Here is a 23,341-nt window from a genome sequence, read left to right on the forward strand (position 1 = left end):
TTATTTGGTGGTTGCTATTCTTTCCCAGTCGCACCTCTCTGTCAAAATGCTAGTATTATTATGGAAATTTCCAAATCGCACTTCCTCTGCGTAGTGCGTATCGCCAGCGACAGATTGGAAGGTTTGGTGTACTCATGTTGAGCACAAAGGGTGATCTGTAGTGATTACTTAGAAGAAGAAGAACTTCTTAGCTGAGATCGCTATAAAAAATTTATTACAGATAACTGATTTTAATAAAACTGGATTACCATCTCCAGATCTTCACAAAGGTTATTACAAACATCTTGTCCCAGCTACACACAAAACCCTTCCATTGCATTTCCAGGTGCATGACAGACGAAATGAACAATGCATTGGCACATGAAAATTAAAATCATTATGTACATCGTAAGTCACCAAAACAACGTTCCCGTAACATAACACATCATTCCTACCAGGGTGCCGCAAGAGTCTTGTTAACCTGACTAACAAAAATAAGTATGGGTTTTGAGGTTTAAGGTTTTTGCACGCAATTTAATTTCAATGTTTACGAGATGTATTTGGAAAGTAATAACCATTTTACAAGAGAAGCTTGTTTGTTCACTGCACTAGAGAGAGATTTTGTTGGCGGTTTTAGTTTTCTACGAACATGATTAACTTTCCTGCGTAATCGCCTTTCACTTCTGCAAGGGAAACACCAAACCTGGAATAGCTACAACTGAATAACAATGATTTTAAAATCCGAAGGCGCATTCTGCCACACTTAAAGGTCATGCTTCTGTCAAACTCTGCATTTATGTGCAGTCAGTGTTTAGTAGTGAATGGTATTAAAGATTATAGAAGCACAGCTCACTGAATAAAAAATGCGGTGTAACTGACAACCATTATGACCAGTAGATTCACAACAGTCGTAAATGAATTATTCTTTGCCAAAAAACCCAACACTGCTCGAAAAAGTATATGTTAACAGATCATGGCGTCTTTTTTTTCCCAAAACCAACGCTGCTGTGTTTTCATACGCTCTTAAAAGTGCAAATGTGGAGGTGAGACACATGATTAAATCACAGGTGAGCAGAACAGTAGACACACTTGACAAGGCCAATATGTGGACGTGCTGCAACATGTTCATTTTTATCTGTGCTGCAGTAGCACAACATAAAAAGCCACTGCAGTCACTTTACTATCCAGATCTTTGCCATGTTTTCCATAAAAGTGTGCCACAAATTCCATGTACTTTGAAGGCTGCTTCATAATTATGTTAGAATCTACATGGTTGGAAAAGTCTTATGGTATCAACGAATAATTTCTTATTCTATAAACTCTTTCTTACTAATTATTTTGTTTATCATCAGTAATATTGTGAAAAAATTCGCTCTACTGACGTATTCTGATGTTTTCCAGTTTGCTCTGTCCGTGATCTCTGCAAAAATACCAAGACAGTCGCTCAGAGTCATTGCCGAAAAGGCCAGGGAGGAAGGACACCATACGGTAAGCATAGCAATAGATTACAATACTTGTTTCTAAGGAAAGCCATATGCTAACTAAAATCGAGCATTGCAATAATTAAATGGTGAAAACTGTAAATGTGAACCAGACTACTTCTCGATCCCGTATCTCTCATTTAACATGCGTAATTTCCTTAACCGCCACAGATTTCTGGACATGCTTCCCAGCTGACTCAAATTCTCAACTTATTAGATGCTTCCAATGTCCGGATGGTCTAGGTAGTTAAGGCAACTACTCGCGTTAAGCAGGAGATAGGGGTTGAAGGCCTGGTCCAGCAAAAATTATCGACTTTTACAATCTCATATTAACTTATATAGAGCTCTTGTAACATTATGTGGCCAGTTGTGCTCGAGTGCTGTTCTGGTTGTGTTTTTGCTGTACCGGTATTGTAATGTGATCATATCATGGGTACAGACAATTCACAGTATTTTAATGTTTATTTATTTATTTATTTATTCGAACAGTCTTTTAAAGACCACATTAATTGAATGTTTCAGTTCTTGCTATGTACACTCTTCTTTCTCATGACTCACTTCATTTTATATATTCTGATCCCTTTTTCCAGAGCTGGTAGATGTTAAGAGGCTGTTTTCTCTTTCTCTCTTATTCATCTCTGAAGACCACGTTTTGAATTTTGTCCTAAATAAATTCATGTTATGTGAGTCTATTGTATTGTTTGCTCATTTCAGATCAGTTACTGTCTCCATAAACCATGATGATTGTCGTTTTGGCTTTCTACATTATTCTGTTTGAGTAGAATTGTAATATTCAAATAATCTGATACCTGAAAATATTCTAGTGTTACTGAGGATCCAAATTTCCATTTCTTATTTTCACCTTCAGTTGGTTTACAGTGAAATTAATGTAAGTTAACAACAAAATAAAATATTCTGTGCTCACATACACTGTCAACTATACACTGTCAACTACCATGATAATGATAATTTTAAAAGTGTAAACATTTGAACAAATAAATGAAATTTAATATGTGTGAATAGGGGATTCCTAACAAGGGAAACTCCCCATCACATTTAGTGGTAAGATGGCTCAGTGGATAGCATGTCAGAAACTGAACACACATCAAGCCTGAAAACAGGAAGGAGGTGTAACGAAGTGTGAAAAAAGAAGCAAACCGGAAACAGTGAACCGTCTAATCTCAAGATGCGCAACACAGAGCGAACTGGAAGAGGCATCACGTCATGCTTTATGGTCACGATGTTGGATTGCAAAAAGGGAGATTCCTGTTCAGATCTCCCTTGTGCCCCATATTTTGTATCCACAAAATTATGAACTGTTCATCCAGTCACTGATGTGTCTGTTCTCCTGTAGTCTGGGAAATTGTCATACTGTACATTCGTTATAGAATATGAATAATATGGTAAGAACGTATTACAGTTCCAAGTAAATGTGATGAATAGAGAGAGTGGGTGATATGCTGCATAGACTTCTCACAGAAATGAAAACAACAAATAAACTGGTTCATATGGCTCTGAGCACTATGGGACTTAACATCTGGTGTCATCAGTCCCCTAGAACTTAGAACTACTTAAACTTAACTAATGAAAGGACATCACACACATCCATACCTGAGGCAGGATTGGAATATGCGACCGTAGCTGTCGCGCGGTTCCGCACTGAAGAGCCCAGTACCGCTCAGCCACAGTGGCTGGCAGTAAACTGTTGTGCACTATGTTACAACATAGGAGATCAAGAGTCAAAGCTTCCAAACTGGAACGCAAGTACAAATAGCCATGTAATCATGGGATTCCAGTGTCGCATTCTGGTGAAAACACACAAGATCTCGAATACGAAACTGCTAATGGTTCAGACACCACTGTAAGCTGTAGGTCCAGTATAAGATAACCGCACTGTGGGATGAGGACACTACGCCTAAACAGACAAACATCAAAACAAAATGGGTCAGACACACAACAGATATCAACTGACTATAATGCATGGCGGAGAGAGGATTCCTGTTGACGAAGCTACCTGGCTGACAGTGGATTGTCTGTGCCTCTACATGTGGGTGTGTTAAATACATGAGTGATATTCCGTGGGTAATATGAACCCAGCAAATATAGCTCACGGCTTGCATAACAGGATCCATGAACATTTTCCGAACTTATGCAACCTAAAGTACAAGTTCTTTAAGCGATTGGATAACTGTGTGATATTTGTATGATTGTTTCCAACATTTATTGATGAAATGGTGATGAAAATGCAGTGTTGATTGATACAGGGCTGTGTGTACCAGGTGATGAGAATGTTGATGATCCATACAAAGAACATGAAAAAGAGATGCTGCAATGTCAATCTGATGACATTTTGTTGGGCTACATGAAAGAAATGCTCCAATACACAGTATTGTCCAAACCAATTAAAAGATGCAAACATAGGTTATGAATTGAAGTTACAAATAAATTCAAGAAGTTTAAAGCAATGGAGGAAGAAAGCACAGTTAAATACTGTAAAGAATTCGTGGAACGAGGAGGAACCTGAGGACGGAAGTTAAGTGAATTAGAAAACCATATAGGGGCAATACCAACAATTTATTGAAGCCAGAAATGAATTATGTGCATTGCATGATACAGACTCACAAATTTGGTGATGCATTATGCTAAGAAAATCGGTCTGGGCTTTAAGGCTATTCACTTTCAAAAGGAAATACAAAATTACGAGCAGAAAGATTAGCAAATATGTAAGCAAAAACTAGGCTCATTTGTAGACTGTTCCAAGAAGTTTGTTACAGAACCTAACGTCAAATTCCAATAATACAAAGACAGATATATCATCAACGCAAAACAGTCCTGTTTTAACTATGAAATGAAAATGACCCACACATAGTCCTTCATTGGAGGAAATGTCACTAAATGTAGTGTAGACCCGCTGCAGGCCACTTCCCACAGTTGCACCATACAATATTGCCTTGACCAAGCAGAATTTCTTTTACCTACATTTTACTCAAGTTTGCAGGAAAAATTGTGTATTTGGGCTCCAAGATCAGCAACAGGTCAATAGGATACTTGTGCAAACCCCCAATGTCATTGTGAATTGTAGTGTGTCAGACAGAATGGAGAAAATACTAGTGAAAGATCTTAATGAACGCTGCTTAGCGAACAATGAGTTTTCTTTACTCCTTGGCAGCTACACAGGATAGAAGGATCAGGAATTATCCAATTTTGATGTGGGAGTGGACTTGGTTCCTATTTCTCCAAGTTGTACATCTCTTGTGCAACTGTTAAATGTGTGTGGCTTTAGACAAGTGAAATATTTTGTGAGGAGACTCATTTTACAAAGCTGCACAGATACACAAAGCAGTACTATTTACGTGATCGTGCTCCTATTATCAAAGTCCAAGCTCTCACACATAATCAGCTTCGCTTTTTGAAATTTCAGTTCAAATTTGCTTGAACATATGCGGGATTTGATGGTGTACATGTGGAAAAATTCAAAAAATGTTAAAAACATATTTTGATAGCGCACAGGGAAAACTGTGTGATTGTGAGACTGTTAAGTTCATTTGTTGCAGCTTCTGCGACAGACTACTACGTTTTCATAATTTCTTTTGGAGTGATCGCATCCACATCCGTTGGAGAATCTAGATAGGGCAACGGGGCATATCACACTAACTCACCAGGTGTAAAAATAGGTGTATCGATCAGAAATTCCTATCATATCACGTGTATGCCACCAATGTTGTGAATGACACACCAGGCGTATTTTCTGGTGGAGGGTTCGGTTGGCTGGGAGTTGTGGCGTAGTCCTGTAATCCCACGCTACTGGAACGCCGTTGTGTGGAAGGGACTGTACTGATCAGACAGTTCGGGCGCTTCAACGTATTGGAGCATCCACAGGAATACTATCTATAAAACTGGGTGACAGCGTTTCGAAGTAACTTGTCATCAAATGTTTGCAATTCTCGTTCGAGAACCACTTCCTTTCATTTGCTAATAGAGTCGTCGTGCAGAATCATCTTTCATTATAGGTCCCTTCCTTACACCTCGCTATTGCAAACAGACTGTAACAACATCACCCAAACACAAATTTAAATACGGTGAATGGACACGCCAGTGACCTCATGGACAGCTCATAATTTTGTGGGGAATAAAAGGGGGGTCGGGCACGAGTGGTCTCCTACGTTGCAGTCCAATACCCTGACGACATGGCCACCACACGGAGGATCTACCAGTTCACTCGACGTTGCACATCTTGAGCTTGTACCGTTTCACTGCTTCAAGTTTTCTTCTTTATCCACAATTCAGTACACCTTCCTCCTGTTGTCATGCTTGATCTGTGTTCAGTTTTTGACGGGCTATCCATTGGACCTTCTTACCAATAGATCTGAGGGGGATTCGATGAGGAGCTCCCCTTGTAAGTACAGACATAATGCAAAAGATAGCATTAAAACGAATCCTTTTATGCCTTCTGTGATACCAGAAAGAGCAAATACGTCTAAAGAAACACGAGGATGACCCTTTATACAACACTTTCACTCCAGTTTTAACATATGCATGTAAAAATCTGGAATGTAAAGGATATTTAAGAGCAAAGTAGTACGTAAAATTTTTGGAGCGGTGAAGGGTCTCGTCATTGGAAGATGGAGCAATCTAAGAAAATGTGAAAGAGTATAATGTAATAAAAGAATTTAACAATATGGCAAATACAAAACTTAAAAGGATTATGTTGAGAGGACATGAAATGGGATTGGAAGGAGGCAGAATTCCAAAAAAAGTGGTGCATGAATCATCAGAAGAGAGAAAACGTTAATGGCAGATGTAAAAGAGAGCTTTTAGTAATGTCAGATTGGGAGTAACAATTCCTGAAATCAAATATATCCGAATGTTATAGAATATCGATATCAAATTTAGATCGCCAATATAAAAAGCAGCTCAGCCTGCTTTAGTCAGTTGCATCTGGACTGCCCTTCAGTTTAAAGTGATTGCCTTTTCCAGTAAATCTGCCTTATAGTATGACCATCAGCAAAACACAAGTTCAAAGAATCTGATATTGTGGTGTTAACTGAAAGGAATCGTGGTTTTCACACGACCAGTTTTAAGTCACATCCTCAAGAGTTGGATCACCTCAAAATTTGTTCATTTATACCTTGAACAACAAAAGTAAAAATACACTGTGCGTGCAAGCATAAATCGATGTATACAATAAAAATCAAATTTATTATTAAATTAAGTAACTTTTTATTCTCATCTGTTTTATTTAGATTATATTTTATTGCATCATTGATTAATTACTTTAGTATATTCTGTATACATCCTAGGTCTAATGGAATATATGTCTGAATATATTTGATAGGGAAAATGGTCAACATGCTGTCAAACGTGCGATATATTGTGAACCAGGAAAAACTGGGTATTGCAGATAGTATGATATATTATAAAACAGCAGGAGTAATAAATGTACAATGTATTTTATTACAGTTAGCCTATGTACTCAATAGATGGTGAGCCAAAGTGGAAAGGAAAGTATATAATCGGGCTGTTGAGGAATGGGGAATCAATTGTAATCTCCCCACTATATTTGTTTCTGTCTGAAATTTAGCCCAACTTTACCTCCCACTCCATAAACTATGTACCAAAACTATGTACCCATGAACTGTTATTCGACTTAAATTAGTGTGCTAACCTTTGACTAAACAGAACATAATTTGAACTGAACTGCAAATGATCTGGATGCAACTTTTTTATGTTAAAAACACAACTGAAGTAAAACAATTATCTGGCCCTAATCAATACAATGCTTAACAAAGTGAACAATGATTTAAAGTGGGTACAGTCTTAACAGAATTTCTATAAAAATCAAATAGCTTAATCAATTAATACGTTAATCCATGACTCAAGGAGATCAGGTGATCTTTCTCTCAGCTTTGAGCAAGTTAACTAGCTGACAATAATCATTCCGAAAAATTAGGTGCACAGTGCTGCAGTCTTACCTCAAACTTCTTCTCTTCAAAAACTATTACTTTATTAAAAATTTATTTTCCTTTCACCTTCATATTCATTCTTGTTGTCGTTTAAAATAAATCTTTATCTAACAAATACAATCACAAGTCAACACAGCACTGCTAAACATGTCCATCACCTACCACACTTAAACTAAGAATGTATCAAACTGCATGTGATCAAAGATTATTTAACAGTAACATATCTTGCTCTCTCTCTGACATGCACATCAGTGTCATACAAAAATCAAAATGATGTGATCACCTTACATATCCCCCATCTTCTCCCAGTAGAACTTTGTATGAGGTTCATTTCAGGTAGGAATGGGATGAGGACAAAGTTCTATACATTATGGACTGGAACAAACAAAACCAGTTACAAATACAAAGGGGAAAAATTGTTTTACAGGAATATGAGTTAAAAGACTGTAAGTGAAAATTTATACAATATTCAACACTGTGTGAATGATTACTGCACAGGGATATATTCAAAGTTTATATGTCACATTTTGTATTGAAGTAGTATTTTGTAGCACACAGGAAGTAGGTCACAGTGTCCGTATCACACAAGGCTTACATAGTCACATATGTGAATAGTGATTTGCACGATGAAAGTAGGTAGAAGAATGTCCTCCTCACAAATGACCTAACTTTCTTTAGCTCGTTGCAGTTATGTCCCTATTGTAAGGAATGATGTGGAAGCAGATTCAGTGAGACTAAATACAACTCTCAGCTGACAGCCCCACACACACAAACGGCAAAGTGTCGTTGTAACTGCTTCAAGCAGATTGCAGGTCCATTGATAACTCCAAAGGCATCTTGCAGTATCATGAGTTCTTTATAAGAGTCAGTTGCAGCTTGTATCAGTAAAGTATGTCAACATGTGACCAACAATATTTCAGTAGACATATTTCTTCTGCCCTGGCAACTCTCAATTGTATTTCTCTAAAAAAACTAAGAAAAATATAGCAGGATTGTTTTATAATAATGAATTACAGAAACTTTAGACATGTAAGTCATGTGACACAGTGTACTGTAACAGGCATCATAATAAACAATTATGATATCTGTGCAGAATTACCGTATAGGAGATTCTAAATCTATACAAACATATATGTTTGTGTGGACATCAGTGAAATACAAAAAAGTATAGGGAGTAAGGTAGGAAGAGACATGTAAGGATAGTGACCATACACAAAAAATAAACACATAAGGATAGTGGCCACACCCACAGATAAGGAAAACACAAATATATAATTAGGAAAAACATGGATTAGGGAGTAACCATGGTTCACATCAAAGAATATTTTACACAGTCAGTTTATACAATCAGTCAAATGTCAGCCCATGATTATACCTAATATGGTCAGTAATTAGCTTGCTATCTAGATATATTTCATGCTTTAGTTCATGCACCTTGTAATACATTTGCCTATAAGTTCATCAGACTTTCAACAAATACCACTGTTTACTGTACTTTTTGCTTATTTCTGTCACATGTATCAGGCATTCTCACAAGTTCATACTTTTTAGCTCCATTGCCTTACCTAACCATTTGTTGTCTTCGCTGTACCTAGCCATTTCTCATCTTTGCCCTGCCTAACCATTTGTCATATTAATCTTTATAGCTATTTCTTTGTTCTTTCTTACCTTTTTCTCTTTGTTTCCTCCTTACAAATCTTAAATGACTCATGAGAGCTCCCAACAGTACTATACTAATGATGCCACATCCTATAGTAACAATTTATACCGAGAACATACATTATGAACAAACACAATAAATGACATAAATATAATAGGCAAATACAATCTGAAAATTCCTTAAGTTAAAGTGATTTATGTAATTGTGTTACATCATATGTAAATAGAAGGGGACGATCTGCAATGTCACACATGTTAGTAGAAAAATAGATATAAAAGCATCTTATACTATGCCATGGCAAAAAGAATAAAGCTGAAATGTAATAAAATGAATCATTTTGTACATATATAAAGTTTATTTGTTAGACAAAGAAAAGAGAGATTAGCTTACAGATTTCAGTAGAAGTTAAATTTGGGCTGCATATAAATCAGAAAAAACAATGTCATTCATCAGTATAAACAAAAAAATAGACATTACCACAAAGACAGAATCACAGAAAATTCAGTGAGGTACCACATATTAAAGAGTGTTTCACAGTACAGAGTAGCAGTCAATGCTGAGCCACATCTTTGCAAAACATTTTCTATGCACAAATGGAGACAAAAATTATTTTAAAGTATAACTGTTACATGCTGTTTTGTTCAGATGAAAAAAGTTACAGTATTTGTTTAGTAAAAGGGTTGAATAATTTGCATCATATAATTACAAACTTCACATGAAAGAAATAATTGTATTTTCTCAAGTCACGATACCTTCATTCACTATTGTCATTCAGCCATACCTTTTTAAAAATTTACGCTTATGGACACAAAATGCATCCACATGGCATAAAAACTGACTACAACAAGGAACAGGGTCCCTATCCCTAACCATTACTCACTCACTCCTTTTCCTCATTAATCATCATAATCATTGCCTCATTCTATTACAGTATGTATCATAAATCTCGTGTAATTCACCAACAGAAATCTCAGTATCCTATTACAACATTATCCTATTGCAGTATTCGCTGCCTCTGTCTCAATATACACTTCAAATATCAATTCCCTGCTCTATTTTCATCAACGTATTTCCACACAAACAACACCCTATAGCTATAATCATAAATATTACTGTTCAGTAAACGCAGCTTCACTAGTTCACCTCATTCTGAAAAACGTCTTACATCAAAATACCTATCACTTTTCTTTCCAGACAACACAATTACGATCCTATAACATCCTGTATACCTCATAGAAAGTGGTAGGAAACGTTATATGTCTTTGTATTAACAGCACTGTGTATAGCCAAAAATAATTCTGAAGAGAACAATGCATTGCTGATAACCTGTGTTCCCTCTCAGAACTGTTTTAAAAAAATACTGTCAATGTTCATTTTATTAGAAATTATTTATTCCTATTCGGATTCTACATGAAATTTAAAAGTTCATAGCAGTTTCTCCAGCATATGCATCATGGCAGCAAATCACTTGATTTGTTGCGGGATAAATTAAGTTTGTTGCGCGACGGAAGTGGCTCTGTCATGCAGTGCTATAGCATTGTTTATTGCTAAGTGTTGCTGTGCTCTGTAATGCAAGAAATATTTTTGAATAGGTGACATGTAGTCCTATGCATGGGTACAACATTAGTAAATAGAATTATTCCATATACGGTTTGATATGCCAAATATGATGACACCCTTCGCTCTTGTGGGTCTGAATCATTTCAATTTAATTATTCTATATACGGTTTGACATGCGAAATATGACGACGTCCCTTGCTCTTGTGTGTCCAAATAATTTCAGTTTCCACAACATTCTCATGTACAATTCTACGAGTCCTATAATAATCTTCGTAGCCTGTATTGTCTCAAGTCACGATACCTTCATTCACTGTTGTCATCCAGCCATTTATTTGTTCTTTCTTACCTTTTTCTCTTTGTTTCCTCCTTACACATCTTAAATGACTCATGAGAGCTCCAAACAGCACTATACTCTACATAATTATTGTACCAATGATGCCACATCCTATAGTAACAATCTATACAGAGAACATACATTATGATCAAACACAATAAATGACATAAATATAATAGGCAACTTTCATTTTGTAAGTCATGACTGCTAATGCTGTACGTAAAAATAATGGTATTCAAAGCTGCATCCCTGTCTCGCCAGTCTGCGTTTTACTTTCAAAAATTTGGTATTACAAAATGTTTACTGAGAGCAAAATTCCTGGGACGATCAGTATGATGTTCTAGATATTTTTACAAGTGAAAAAAGTTTAGTGCTATAGGAGCATTATATTTCGTGTGATGTGACTCATTAATTACTGCTGGCATTTCAAGGCGCTGTTCTGTAGTACATTCCTGTTGTGTATTCTTATGTGTGTGCCACAGGCAAGCTTAAATGAAAATGCTACATCTTTGCTAATGTGGTCAAATATTTATTAAATGCCAGTGATTTTTCATTTAAATTTTTTTTCTTTTAACTGGGTCACATCTAGTTACTGTCATAAAATGCTTGTAATCAAAGTTTTCAATTTTCAGTCTCGGAATGTTCTTTGCCGCACATATGACACACTCTTAATCATAGCTCTCAAGTCAGTAAATTACTTTCAACATATTGACATTCCTCCCTCATGAACCATGGACCTTGCTGTTGGTGGGGAGGCTTGCGTGCCTCAGTGATACAGATAGCCGTACCGTAGGTGCAACCACAACGGAGGGGTATCTGTTGAGAGGCCAGACAAACGTGTGGTTCCTGAAGAGGGGCAGCAGCCTTTTCAGTAGTTACAGGGGCAACAGTCTGGATGATTGACTGATGTGGCCTTGTAATACTAACCAAAACGGTCTTGCTGTGCTGGTACTGCGAACGGCTGAAAGCAAGGGGAAACTACAGCCGTAATTTTTCCCGAGGGCATGCAGCTTTACTGTATTGTTAAATGATGATGGCGTCCTCTTGGGTAAAATATTCCGGAGGTAAAATAGTCCCCCATTTGGATCTCCGGGCAGGGACTACTCAAGAGGATGTCATTATCAGGCGTTCTACAGATCGGAGCGTGGAATGCCAGATCCCTTAATCGAGCAGGTTGGTTAGAAAATTTAAAAAGGGAACTGGATAGGTTAAAGTTAGATATAGTGGGAATTAGTGAAGTTCGGTGGCAGGAGGAACAAAACTTTTGGTCAGGCGAATACAGGGTTATAAATACAAAATCAAATAGCGGTAATGCAGGAGTAGGTTTAAAAATGAATAAAAAAAAATAGGAGTGCAGTTAAGTTAGTACAAACAGCATAGTGAACGCATTATTGTGGCGAAGATAGACACGAAGCCCACGCCTACTACAGTAGATTAGATTAGATTGACTTTCATTCCGATTGATCTGTAGTGAGGAGGTCTTCCAGGATGTGGAACATGTCAGAAAAACAACAATACATGACAAATACTTAAAACTAAAACAAATAAGCTAATGCACCATTCCACAGGTCCCAAGTGCAATGATCATCATTTTTTAATGAACACTATGTGAAAGAGTCATTTTATAAATACTAATGCACTGAATTTAAAATAAAAATGTTTTTTTATTTATTTATAAGGTAATAAACATATAATACAACTACTATAATACTTATTTACAATGAACACATTACTGCATTGAATGGCGCAGAAGTTAGATTGTACTTACACACACACACACACACACACACACACACACACACACACACACACACACACAAAAAACAATGAACACATTACTGCATTGAAATGGTTCAGAAGTTAGATTGTACTTACACAGACACACACACACACACACACACACACACACACACACACACACACCGTTGTACAAGTTTATATGCCAACTAGCTCTGCAGATGACAAAGAAATTGAAGAAATGTATGACGAAATAAAAAAATTATTCACATAGTGAAGGGAGACGAAAATTTAATAGTCATGGGTGACTGGAATTCGGCAGTAGGAAAAGGGAGAGAAGGAAATGTAGTAGATGAATATGGATTGGGGGTAAGAAATGAAAGAGGAAGTCATCTGGTAGAATTTTGCACAGAGTACAATTTAATTATAGCTGACACTTGGTTCAAGAATCATGAAAGAAGGTTGTAGACAGGGAAGAAGCCTGGAGATACTGATAGGTTTGAGATAGATTATATAATGGTAAGACAGAGATTTAGGAACCAGGTTTTAAATTGTAAGACATTTCCAGGGGCATATGTGGAGTCTGACCACAATCTATTGGTTATGAACTGTAGATTGAAACTGAAAAAACTGGAAAAAGGTGGGAATTTAAGGAGATGGGACCTGAATAAACTGAAAGAACCGGAGGTTGTAGAGAGCTTCAGGGAGAGCATTAGGGAACGATTGACAGGAATGGGGGAAAGAAATACAGCAGAAGAAGAATGGGTAGGTTTGAGGGATGAAGTAGTGAAGGCAGCAGAGGATCAAGTAGGTAAAAAGACGAGGGCTAGTAGAAATCCTTGGGTAAGAGGAAGTCATCTGGTAGAATTTTGCACAGAGTACAATTTAATTATAGCTGACACTTGGTTCAAGAATCATGAAAGAAGGTTGTAGACAGGGAAGAAGCCTGGAGATACTGATAGGTTTGAGATAGATTATATAATGGTAAGACAGAGATTTAGGAACCAGGTTTTAAATTGTAAGACATTTCCAGGGGCATATGTGGAGTCTGACCACAATCTATTGGTTATGAACTGTAGATTGAAACTGAAAAAACTGGAAAAAGGTGGGAATTTAAGGAGATGGGACCTGAATAAACTGAAAGAACCGGAGGTTGTAGAGAGCTTCAGGGAGAGCATTAGGGAACGATTGACAGGAATGGGGGAAAGAAATACAGCAGAAGAAGAATGGGTAGGTTTGAGGGATGAAGTAGTGAAGGCAGCAGAGGATCAAGTAGGTAAAAAGACGAGGGCTAGTAGAAATCCTTGGGTAACAGAAGAAATTTTGAATGTAATTGATGAAAGGAGAAAATATAAAAATGCAGTAAATGAAGCAGGCAAAAAGGAATACAAACGTTTCAAAAATAAGATCGACATGAAGTGCAAAATGGCTAAGCAGGGATGGCTAGAGGACCAATGTAAGGATGTAGAGGCTTATCTCACTAGGGGTAAGATAGATACTGCCTACAGGAAAATTAAAGAGGCCTTTGGAGAAAAGAGAACCACTTGTATGAATATCAAGAGCTCAGATGGAAACCCAGTTCTAAGCAAAGAAGGGAAAGCAGAAAGGTGGAAGGAGTATATAGAGGGTCTATACAAGGGCGATGTACTTGAGGACAATATTATGGAAATGGAAGAGGATGTAGATGAAGATGAAATTGGAGATACGATACTGCGTGAAGAGTTTGACAGAGCACTGAAAGACCTGAGTCAAAACAAGGCCCCGGGAGTAGACAACATTCCATTAGAACTACTGACGGCCTTGGGAGAGCCAGTCCTGACAAAACTCTACCATCTGGTGATAAAGATGTATGAGACAAGCGAAATACCCTCAGACTTCAAGAAGAATATAATAATCCCAATCCGAAAGAAAGCAGGTGCTGACATGTGTGAAAATTACCGAACTATCAGTTTAATAAGTCCTGTTGCAAAATACTAACGCAAATTCTTTACAGACAAATGGAAAAACTGGTATAAGTCGACCTTGGGGAAGATCAGTTTGGATTCCGTAGAAATATCGGAACACGTGAGGCAATACTGAGCCTACGACTTATCTTAGAAGCTAGATTAAGGAAAGGCAAACCTACTTTTCTAGCATTTGTAGACTTAGAGAAAGCTTTTGACAATGTTGACTGGAATACTCTCTTTCAAATTCTGAAGGTGGCAGGTGTAAAATACAGGGAGCGAAGGGCTATTTACAATTTGTACAGAAACCAGGTGGCAGTTATAAGAGTCGAGGGACATGAAAGCGAAGCAGTGGTTGGGAAGGGAGTGAGACAGGGCTGTAGCATCTTCCCGATGTTATTCAATCTGTATATTGAGCAAGCAGTAAAGGAAACAAAAGAAAAATTTGGAGTAGTTATTAAAATTCAAGGAGAAGAAATGAAACCTTTGATGTTCGCCGATGACATTGTAATTCTGTGAGAGACAGCAAAGGATTTGGAAGAGCAGTTGAACAGAATGGATAGTGTCTGGAAAGGAGGATATAAGATGAACGTCAACAAAAGCAAAATGAGGATAATGGAATGTAGTCGAATTAAGTGGGGCGATGCTAAGGGAATTAGATTAGGAAATGAGACACTTAAAGTAGTAAAGGAGTTTTGCTATTTGGGGAGCAAAGTAACTGATGATGGTTGAAGTAGAGAGGATATACAATGTAGACTGGCAATGGCAAGGAAAGCGTTTCTGAAGAAGAGAAATTTGTTAACATCAAGTATAGATTTAAGTGGCAGGAAGTCGTTTCTAAAAGTATTTGTATGGAGTGTAGCCATATATGGAAGTGAAACATGGACGATAAATAGTTTGAACAAGAATAGAATAGAAGCTTTTGAAATGTGGTGCTACAGAAGAATGCTGAAGATTAGATGGGTAGATCACGTAACCAATGAGGAGGTATTGAATAGGGTTGGGGAGAAGAGAAGTTTGTGACACAACTTGACTAGAAGAAGGGATCAGTTGGTAGGACATGTTCTGAGGCATCAAGGGATCACCAATTTAGTATTGGAGGGCAGCGTGGAGGGTAAAAATTGTGGAGGGAGACCAAGAGATGAATGCACTAAGCAAATTAAGAAGGATGTAGGTTGCAGTAGATACTGGGAGATGAAGAAGCTTGCACAGGATAGAATAGCATGGAGAGCTGCATCAAACCATTCTCAGGACTGAAGACCGCAACAACAACAACATATTAACATTAGGACAGTAGAAGAAAGTTCCTTGTACTTATTGCCTAAATGGTTAGCGACAGAAGACGAGTCTACCATGAAATTGAATTTTCGTAATTATTGTGCTCTAATGTTCAGTGTAACTGCACAAGGTCTGTTCAGTGTCTTATGTGTAAGTGCATTTTTGTATAAGAAAATAATTGCCTAAGTTGACTGTATGAAAATCTTTGTAAACATAACTGTAAGCTTTCCGTATCCACAAAACTTTGCTGGTATGCCACCAAGCTTGTTCAGTTTTTGACTGCGAGAGATACTGTTCTAACAAAGTCACCTAAAAATGGTTCAAATGGCTCTGAGCACTATGGGACTTAACATCTATGGTGTTCAGTCCCCTAGAACTTAGAACTACTTAAACCTAACTAACCTAAGGACAGCACACAACACCCAGTCATCACAAGGCAGAGAAAATCCCTGACCCCACCGGGAATCGAACCCGGGAACTTGGGTGTGGGAAGCGAGAACGCTACCGCACGACCACGAGCTGCAGACAAAGTCAGCTAAATGGCATGAATACATATAGGTATTGAAAATACAAAAAATGTGATTAAGAATGACCAAGATCATTGCAATTGCACTTTCTTTCACTATATGTAAGCTTTTGTTCCATAAGGCTTGCATGACTGTCCGTATGCTGCATCAAAGCTTCATGTATCTTAATATATGAAGAACAAACTAGTGAACAGTTATCTGAGTTTTGGCATATCTTACTCGAAATGACAGCTGTTTTTTGTTCATGTTCATCACAGGTTGGGGTAGCCAGATGTTCAATTTCTTGTTCTCCATTAGCTGCAGTTATATATTGTTTTCCTTGAATAATTTTTTTTTACTTTGTAATTGCGCAAATGTGTTTCACTGATTAATTCTTCAGAACTTAGTGTCAATGTTTCCACTTGTCCACTAATTTCTTTTACTGTTGTGTTTATATGTCTGTTCTGTTCTTTTGTCTGTCTAACTATTTCACTCAAAACTAAAGTGTTGATTTTAGCTGACAATTTGTCCGTGACATGCTGATTTGTTTTCAAATTTTCTTGTTCTGTTTCAAGGTCACTTTTTCTAGATTCAGAACTGTTTATTGGTTGAAGATCATTTTTAATTTCTTCCATAACTGATAAATTTTGTATTTTCAATGTCATTTCCTCCTGTGATTTTTCTGTTCTCTTCGTATGATTTTTTTATTTCTTCCCTAAGTGATTTATGATTTTTTTTCTCATTTTGTGTTTCTCTAAGCATGTGATGAACAGATTCTAGAAAATTTGCGATTTGTGCAGTGTGGTTCTATATAGTAGTTCAGTTAAGATGATGTGTGTTGTGTCATTCAAAAAATATTGACACAAAACCTGATTCTGATGTGTCTTTACCAGTTGTTGTAAAAGTTCACATGACTGTGGTGACTTCTGTAAGCTTTTGTTAGACTGTGGCAATTCTTTAGCATTTCTCGTGGACACATTTTGATAAGTTGACAATCTGTCTTTGTAGCTACGGTATAAGAAACAAAAGTACAAATGAGGAAATATCTAAAAAAAAAAAAAAAAAAAAAAAAATGCAAGCAGATGGCGCTTCCTTATGAGAAAGCAAGCCAAATGGTATATGGTATGTGTTTCATTTAGATAACTGATGTTATTTTATTTCAATAGAATGAAACACATTTGGTGACAAAGAAATGGATTTATTTGGAGTTGCAAGACAGATTTAAAATACCTTCACTGATTTGAGATCTAACCTCAGGCCTCTTGAAAGAAGTGTATAAAGCGGCAAGAATTGTGTAAACCAACATTGTAGGTGACCGCCAATCAAATGTTCGTTCTACTATGATCATTATTGTCGATTATTACCCATTGTTTTATATCTGTTAATTTACAGGTATTGCGTCATTTCTCTTTCGACAAATGTGTGAGTACAGCCAGCCAGCAGCTGACATAATTTTCTTCTTCTTATTGTCCATGCTTTCTAACATATAAACTACTTTTGAAGTGCCATAATGTGAATAAAACGCCACACTGCACAATGTACTTGGGGATGAGACAGTCCCAATCTCTGAAATCCATCGCCCCTGTGTGTCCTGCTGAGGAGCAGCACAGTGTTGGGTCCATGGAAAAACCATGAAAATCCACTGGATTATGGCACATACAAACAGACTTGGCCTGTGGGCAGATGGGTGAGACTAGATCTGATGGGCAGGGCCTGCACATTAGTGACAATCGATGGCTTCACACTGGCAGGCCGAACCCATTACAGATAACTGCAGAAACAGCCTCCAGTTTTGGCCCGTCACCGAAATCCAATCGTGCCGCCAGCTATTGACGAGCCACAGACACCATGTTGATGAAATGAGACCATGGTGATCAATCCATGCAACAGATAAGTTGTTCAAATACTCTGAGAATATATAATAATGATAGGTAGGAGCTCACCATAAAGATGATTGCCGAGCTGCAGACAGCCACATAGAAAAGACAATCACACTCTCAAGACTAAATTTTCAGCCACATATTTTGTCAGAAAATGAGGGCACACACATATTCATACAATAATTCAGAGAGCTCATGCATACATTACTGCAGTCTTCGGCCGTGCCGTCTAGTCTCTGTGACTCAGACCCAAACACACCACTCCTCATACCTCCCTGCCTGTCATCGGCAACTGCTAGGCTAGCGGCAAGAAGTGGTGGCAGCACTGACTGCAAGCTGAGGGGAGTTGTAGGATGGGGAGAAGTAGTAGTAATTCAAATTTCCCAAATATTTTCCGACGTGTTTGAAATTCCCTGATATTCCCTGTTTTCCAGAACCTGTGGCAACACTCTCTTTACTACTCATCTGAACACCCGCAAATCGTCAGTACTCGTTTCCTAAAGTACATCAAATCAATAGCAAAATATATGCATAAACAAACTTCTCTCTTACTGCACTGCCTCACACAGCTATAAGGACCACAAATATGAACACTCAGTCACAGGGTCAAGCAGACACACGCCAACAAGGCATACCAAACAAGAAGAAAATAGTAACGATTTACAATAATAATAATTATCTGGTAGGTGATGGACAATATGTTAAATTTCTAATCAGTGTCTGCTTTTAAGTCAAAGTTGCATGATGAAATATTAAAGACTTCTGCCTCAAAGGTGCTCTATCTATGAGAATGAGGTATGTCTCCTCGAAAAAAAAAGATCAATAATATAATTAAATGGGTTATGGATATATATATATATAGGGGTAAGATACAGATAGCGAAAGGCTATTTACAATTTGTACAGAAACCAGCTGGCAGTTATAAGAGTCGAGGGGCATGAAAGGGAAGCAGTGGTTGGGAAGGGAGTGAGACATGGTTGTAGCCTCTCCCCGATGTTATTCAATCTGTATATTGAGCAAGCAGTAAAGGAAACAAAAGAAAAATTTGGAGTAGGTATTAAAATCCAGGGAGAAGAAATAAAAACTTTGAGGTTCGCCGATGACATTGTAATTCTGTCAGAGACAGCAAAGGACTTGGAAGAGCAGTTGAATGGAATGGACAGTGTCTTGAAAGGAGGATATAAGATGAACATCAACAAAAGCAAAACGAGAGTAATGGAATGTAGTTGAATTAAGTTGGGTGATTCTGAAGGAATTAGATTAGGAAATGAGACGCTTAAAGTAGTAAAGGAGTTTTGCTATTTGCGGAGCAAAATAACTGATGATGGTCGAAGTAGAGAGGATATAAAATGCTGACTGGCAATGGCAAGGAAAGCATTTCTGAAGAAGACAAATGTGTTAACATTGAGTATAGATTTAAGTATCAGGAAGTCATTTCTGAAAGTATTCGTATGGAGTGTAGCCATGTGTGAAAGTGAAACATGACGATAAATAGTTTAGACAAGAATAGAATAAAAGCTTTCGAAATGTAGTGCTACAGAAGAATGCTGAAAATTAGATGGATTGATCACATAGCTAATGAGGAGGTACTGAATAGGATTGGTGAGAAGTTTGTGACACAACTTGACTTGAAGAAGGTATCGGCTGGTAGGACATGTCCTGAGGCATCAAGGGATCACAAATTTAGCATTGGAGGGCAGTGTGGAGGGTAAAAATCGTAGAGGGAGACCAAGAGATGAATACACTAAGCAGATTCAGAAGGATGTAGGTTGCAGTAGGTACTGGTAGATGAAGGAGCTTGCACAGGATAGATTAGCATGGAGAGCTGCATCAAACCTGTCTCAGGACTGAAGACCACAACAACAACAATGGATATATTCAAATTTCATACCATTGAATTTCAAGGAAGCTATGGTGAATGCTTTTGCACTGCAAAATTATAATAACTTTTATGATTTCATTGTTTTACTATATATATATATATATATATATATATATAAATTAATAGAGGGAAACATTCCACATGGGAAAAAAATATCTAAAAACAAAGATGATGTGACTTACCAAACGAAAGCGCTGGCACGTCGATAGACACACAAACAAACACAAACATACACACAAAATTCAAGCTTTCGCAACAAACTGTTGCCTCATCAGGAAAGAGGGAAAGACGAAAGGAAGTGGGTTTTAAGGGAGAGGGTAAGGAGTCATTCCAATCCCGGGAGCGGAAAGACTTACCTTAGGGGAAAAAAGGACGGGTATACACTCACACACACACACACACATATCCATCCACACATATACAGACATAAGCAGCTTTGAATATCTGCGGTGCTGTGATTTTCTGTCAAACGAAACTCAGTGACAGCTCTGTGCTTCGAACGCAGTTCCGTTACAGACGACATTTTGAAGGCAACATATAGTGCCACCAGCTATTGTAACTTCATGAAACTATAAGGGCTGAAGCGGCAATGAATTCTGCATTTTCTTCAACCGAAATAGCCCCAGAAAAAAAGTAGTGTAGCGTAACTTATTGAACACCCATCACAAAAACAGTACAAAATAGATGCAAGTCTACCACTGTGTTGCTGTTATATGTTTAAGACTCATGTTTGTTTTCAGGTGCGCAGCATGCTCTTACACGGGAAGATCAGAACAGCAGAAAAAGGAAGGACTCTTTCGCAGAAGGGGAAGAATATGAAGCACATATATGTTCGTGTACACTTGTTGAGGACTCGTCTCCAGCAGATGCACTTAAGTGGGGAGAGAGCCACATACCTAGCTGTGCCACACAGTGCCTGTTTGGGGGTCATTCCACCTCGGGTAGAGGGTAATGTGGTGCTGCAGGAGGCGAGGTGTTCAACAGCCGCCAGTTTCAGTAGCCAGACACAACCGCGGCACACCTACGTGAAGTATAGCGACGGGAGTGGCATATACTCATCACTATATCAGAGTGCAGAAACTGGGGATGCCAACAATCTACATGTGCTTACAAATTTAGAAAGAGATACAGTTGAGAGAACATCTTAGCTGGACAGCACTCTGGCTGCTCACGAAAGCAGGTTTGGACGTGCTGGCAAAACTTGGCAATGGCTCAGCACGGGAGACAGGCAACATGGACAGCGGGCAGAATGTGATTGGCAGGATGGGGATGGAGATACGCCACTGGTCAGTGCAGTGCAGAGGGAAGGTGCCGATCTTGCTGACAAAGGATTTCTTCATGTACCTGCAATTTTCATTTTAATATCAGTGCTAATCATGAAGACTTTCAACTAGATTCATCATCACCTAATAGCATTCTAGCGGAATTATTAGCAATATGGACTTCAGAAGGGGATGGAAAAGTGCTGAAAATCATTCATCATGATATGTTATGTGATCAGTGGCTGCTGAATCTATGATCCAATCACTTGCCAGCGAGAAGGAAAATTGCACACATAAAGTGCAGTGTATTTGTATGCATTTATTTACTTAAAATAATACATCTTTTGTTGTAACTGACTTTAAATTTAATTTTGCACAGAGATAAGTGGAGTGTGTGTATACCAGTGTTATAAAATTTATACTTCTTTCACCATAACCACACTGAAATTTGTACTTAGATAATAATTCAAACTATGCAATTGCTGCTGATGTGTTTACCCTATGGTTGGTTGTATAGTCATGAAACCAAAAGCCATAATAAATAAATAAAGAAAGAAGCATTCTTTCATATTTGCTTGAGTGCTGGAAAGACTATCAGGCATATGGGAATCAGTTCTAAACTTCCAATACTAATCAGTTCTAAACTTCTGACAGTCTTTTGTAATTTGTTTTTCTTCATCTGAATTAAGGCATTTCTCGTGTTTGTTATTCAATTTGACAGATCCTTTTACTCACTTATTTTGATCTCCTGTAGCTTTTGTTTCCACAGAAGTACACACTGTATTCCGGGCTAAGCTCTTCTGTTATCAACGTTTCTCATTGAGTGTTAAAGGAGCCATAAATTTGCTACAAATTGTTATACCCACATATTTTGTGGGTTCATCGATTCCAGTAGGGATTTGATATTGTGCTGATATACTACATTTTTTTCTGTTTTGTGTAGTGTATGATTTTACATTTATGAGCAATTAAAGTGAGTTAGCAATTTTTGCACCATGTTGAGATTCGAAATTTGAGACCCAGAAATACTTTACACTATCTAGATCATAAAGTATGGAGTGTGCAGATAAACAGGGTGCAATGGGTTTAAGTGCAGATGCTTCAATTGGTGACTAGGGATGGTGCATTGAATAACATTATGCCAGAATGTATGTCATTTGCAGAGTGGTAGTACTATAATATAATAATACTATTACATAATAATACTATTACAAGTAGTATGTTTTTAGGCTGTGTAGTACCTCCAAGTACACATGGCAGAAGCAAGCCATTAATGTTTGTTTTCCTCTGGCCACCAGATCAGGTGTTCAAATATTGATGTGTGGATGCAAGACGGTTAGTGTATACTGACAGAAGTAGTCCACTTCACAATGCAGTTACGACCATGTGGAAAATATCAAGTCATAAATCTTGCGACATGTTTGTAGGAAGACTGTTTGAGAGAGAAAGAAAAAACAATCAACACACTCATGTATATACATAGTAACTCACCACATATAATAATATCTGCAGTTATACCCATTATGTCATGTACAAACAATGTTCCGGAGCTAATCAGAAAGGCAAACACATGCTGTGAAATCAGTAACCTAGTGTGGGCTAATGCCAACATGGGCATACACTGCACTGAAATTATAGGCCAGCTAACAAAACAAAGCACAGGATGGGACTCCTTTCTTCTACAGGCTGGATGCTCAATAACAGGCAGTACTTCACTCAATGGTGGTTTGATCATGAACAGAAAATGGCAGACATTGTGATACATTCAGGTCATCCATTCCAAAATATAACTTTTACATCCACTGTTTCTGGTCTTGAAGAATAATGACCTCCTGCATTAGCATGCTAGCATAGGGCCAGTGCACGTTATAGATAA

The 23,341-nt window shown here is 37.7% G+C and overlaps 1 protein-coding gene across 1 annotated transcript in view; it reads left to right on the forward strand.

The window, feature by feature from the left end:
- The window catches only part of LOC126424805 (uncharacterized), a 71,597-nt gene extending 49,484 nt beyond the window's left edge, over positions 1-22,113 (forward strand). The window contains exons 5-6 of the mRNA XM_050087596.1: positions 1,381-1,467; positions 20,944-22,113. Coding sequence (XP_049943553.1) covers positions 1,381-1,467; positions 20,944-21,351 — 495 coding nt within the window. The 3' untranslated portion in view covers positions 21,352-22,113. The remainder of the gene's footprint in view (positions 1-1,380; positions 1,468-20,943) is intronic.
- The last annotated feature ends 1,228 nt before the right edge of the window (positions 22,114-23,341 follow it).

This window comes from Schistocerca serialis, chromosome 10 (assembly GCF_023864345.2).
Source record: "Schistocerca serialis cubense isolate TAMUIC-IGC-003099 chromosome 10, iqSchSeri2.2, whole genome shotgun sequence".
NCBI lineage: Eukaryota > Metazoa > Arthropoda > Insecta > Orthoptera > Acrididae > Schistocerca > Schistocerca serialis.